The sequence below is a fragment of the Humulus lupulus genome, chromosome 2 (genome assembly GCF_963169125.1).
Source record: "Humulus lupulus chromosome 2, drHumLupu1.1, whole genome shotgun sequence".
Taxonomy (NCBI): Eukaryota; Viridiplantae; Streptophyta; class Magnoliopsida; order Rosales; family Cannabaceae; genus Humulus; species Humulus lupulus.
Genome location: NC_084794.1, coordinates 74092676 through 74094710, shown reverse-complemented (window position 1 = coordinate 74094710; position 2035 = coordinate 74092676). Strand labels below are relative to the sequence as shown.

The following is a 2035-nucleotide window of genomic DNA, read 5'->3' as shown; positions in this document are numbered from 1 at the left end:
TTCTTTTCTAATTCAAATCAATTACATAATAATATCAAAATTTTCAGTTAATTCGATCACATATGTTAGATTATTAACAAATATAGCTCCCGGATAACGTTTTTTCTAACTTAATTTGTTATCAACCTCTTCTCGTTACTCCTACCAGCATATACGATTTTTGGTGTATATTATATACATGTCCGATGACGATAAATGTGAGAAATTCACCATTATTAATAAACACCCTCTTCTTTAATTACTTCCTTCATTTCATATCACAAATTATTTTGACTACCAGTTAAGGTTTCCGATGTCCTGTAATATACATGCAATTCATTTATGGATGATGATATATTATTATCAAAGCTTAATTATTATTAATATAGAGTAATATTATACATTTTCAGGATTCAATGGAGTTTTTCAAAAAAGCCAGGATGGTACGGCTGCGGAGTCACCACGATAAGTTCCTATTAGCCGAAGACGACGAAGAAGCCGTCGTGCAAGATCGGAATGGTTTGGTAAGGAACGCCAGATGGAGCGTGGAGCTGTTGGAGGAGGCCAAAGTTTTACGCTTAAAGAGCTGTTACGGCAAATACTTAATGGCCTCAAACATGCCCTTCCTTCTGGGAATGACGGGCAAGAAAGTCATTCAAAATCTGCCCAAAAAGTTAGATTCATCCGTTGAATGGGAGCCCATCAGAGAAGGATTCCAGGTCCGACTCAAGACCCGCTACGGCCAATTTCTCCGCGCCAACGGTGGCTTGCCGCCGTGGCGCAACTCCATCACGCATGACATCCCTCATAGAGCCGCAACTGAGGATTGGGTTTTGTGGGATGTGGACGTTATAGAGATTCGCGTGCCATCTCCCATACGTCCACGACCAAAGTCGGCCCTGATTGAGGCTGTTCATTCGCCTTCTGAGATCATCAACTCTCCGGCCGGAATCGAACTCACTTCTACTCCTAAGCGAAATAAGAAGGTAATAATAACTTGTTTGTGCAAATCAACATGTTTCAAATTAATTAGTGCGTTTCGTCCATGTTTCATATTTTACTGTTTTAAATGTATGCATGCAGTCAGGTGATTTTGATAATGGATTGGTGGTGGTGAAAGCCGAAGGTAGAATGATTTACTATTGTGTGTTTAACGAAAAAGAAGAGGTTGGTGACGGTAAAAAAGAGCTCTCATTCGTATTCAAGGATAGTGGGGTAGAAGAGTTGAAACAAAGGTTGAAGGATGATACTGGACTAGACGACGTCGTTATATGTTCCCGTAATCCATTGAATGGGAAGCTTTATCCTCTTCGCTTGCATCTTCCTCCTAACAATTCTGATATGCATGTTGTCGTGGTTCCTTCTTCGTTATCTAAAGGTTAGTCTTTAAGATATATATTGATTCCTCTGTATGTTTGTGCTCTGAGAATCTTGCTAGGCAATGTTGGTACGTGGATGTGTTTGTAAGCTGCATTTTGGTTTTTGGCACATCAAATTACTCGTAAATTTGAACTTTTTCATTGTCTTTAATATATACAAAATATGCATGGAACATCTATGTATTCTTTTTTTTTTTTACAATATTATCTTTTTATGCAGTTTTGCAGTAGAAAAGTGATCCTGGGAATCACCTTGCGCATTCAATCCGAGTCGAGGCGTGATCAACAAACAACAAATCGCTTTATATACTCTGTAGTCTGTATAGTACTCAACTTCTTAATCAACTCAAACTTCCAATAAATGGAAATGTTACTTCGATTTCTCAGATCTTCAATTTAAATTAAATTTACTTATTTTCCATACAACTTTTGGTGTATACAAAATTAACAAGACAGAGATTAAACCATTGGCGGGACGCTTGTTTTAAACCATAGATGAACTTCTTAAGTTTGCACACCAAATGCTCACCATCACTAAAGGAGAATCTTTCTGGTTGTTTCATGTATACCTCATCCTCTAGGTCACTATTTAAGAAGGTAGTTTTTACATCCATCTGTTGCAGCTCTAAATCGAAATGAGCAACTAATGCCAGGATAATTATGAGGGGATCTTTCTT

General features: G+C 37.8%; 1 protein-coding gene across 1 annotated transcript; it reads left to right on the top strand.

The window, feature by feature from the left end:
* The first annotated feature begins 380 nt into the window (after positions 1-380).
* LOC133816110 (uncharacterized) lies at positions 381-1390 on the top strand. Its single transcript, XM_062248776.1, has 2 exons — positions 381-965; positions 1063-1390. The coding sequence occupies exons 1-2, from the start codon at positions 396-398 to the stop codon at positions 1360-1362; spliced, it is 870 nt and encodes a 289-aa protein (XP_062104760.1). The 5' UTR covers positions 381-395; the 3' UTR covers positions 1363-1390.
* Positions 1391-2035: the final 645 nt, after the last annotated feature.

Bases quoted from the DNA above. Each gene is read 5' to 3' on its own strand.
- LOC133816110 (XM_062248776.1), top strand. From the start codon at position 396: ATGGAGTTTTTCAAAAAAGCCAGGATGGTACGGCTGCGGAGTCACCAC. The intron at 966-1,062 runs GTAATAATAACT...GTATGCATGCAG, and splicing joins CTCCTAAGCGAAATAAGAAG to TCAGGTGATTTTGATAATGG.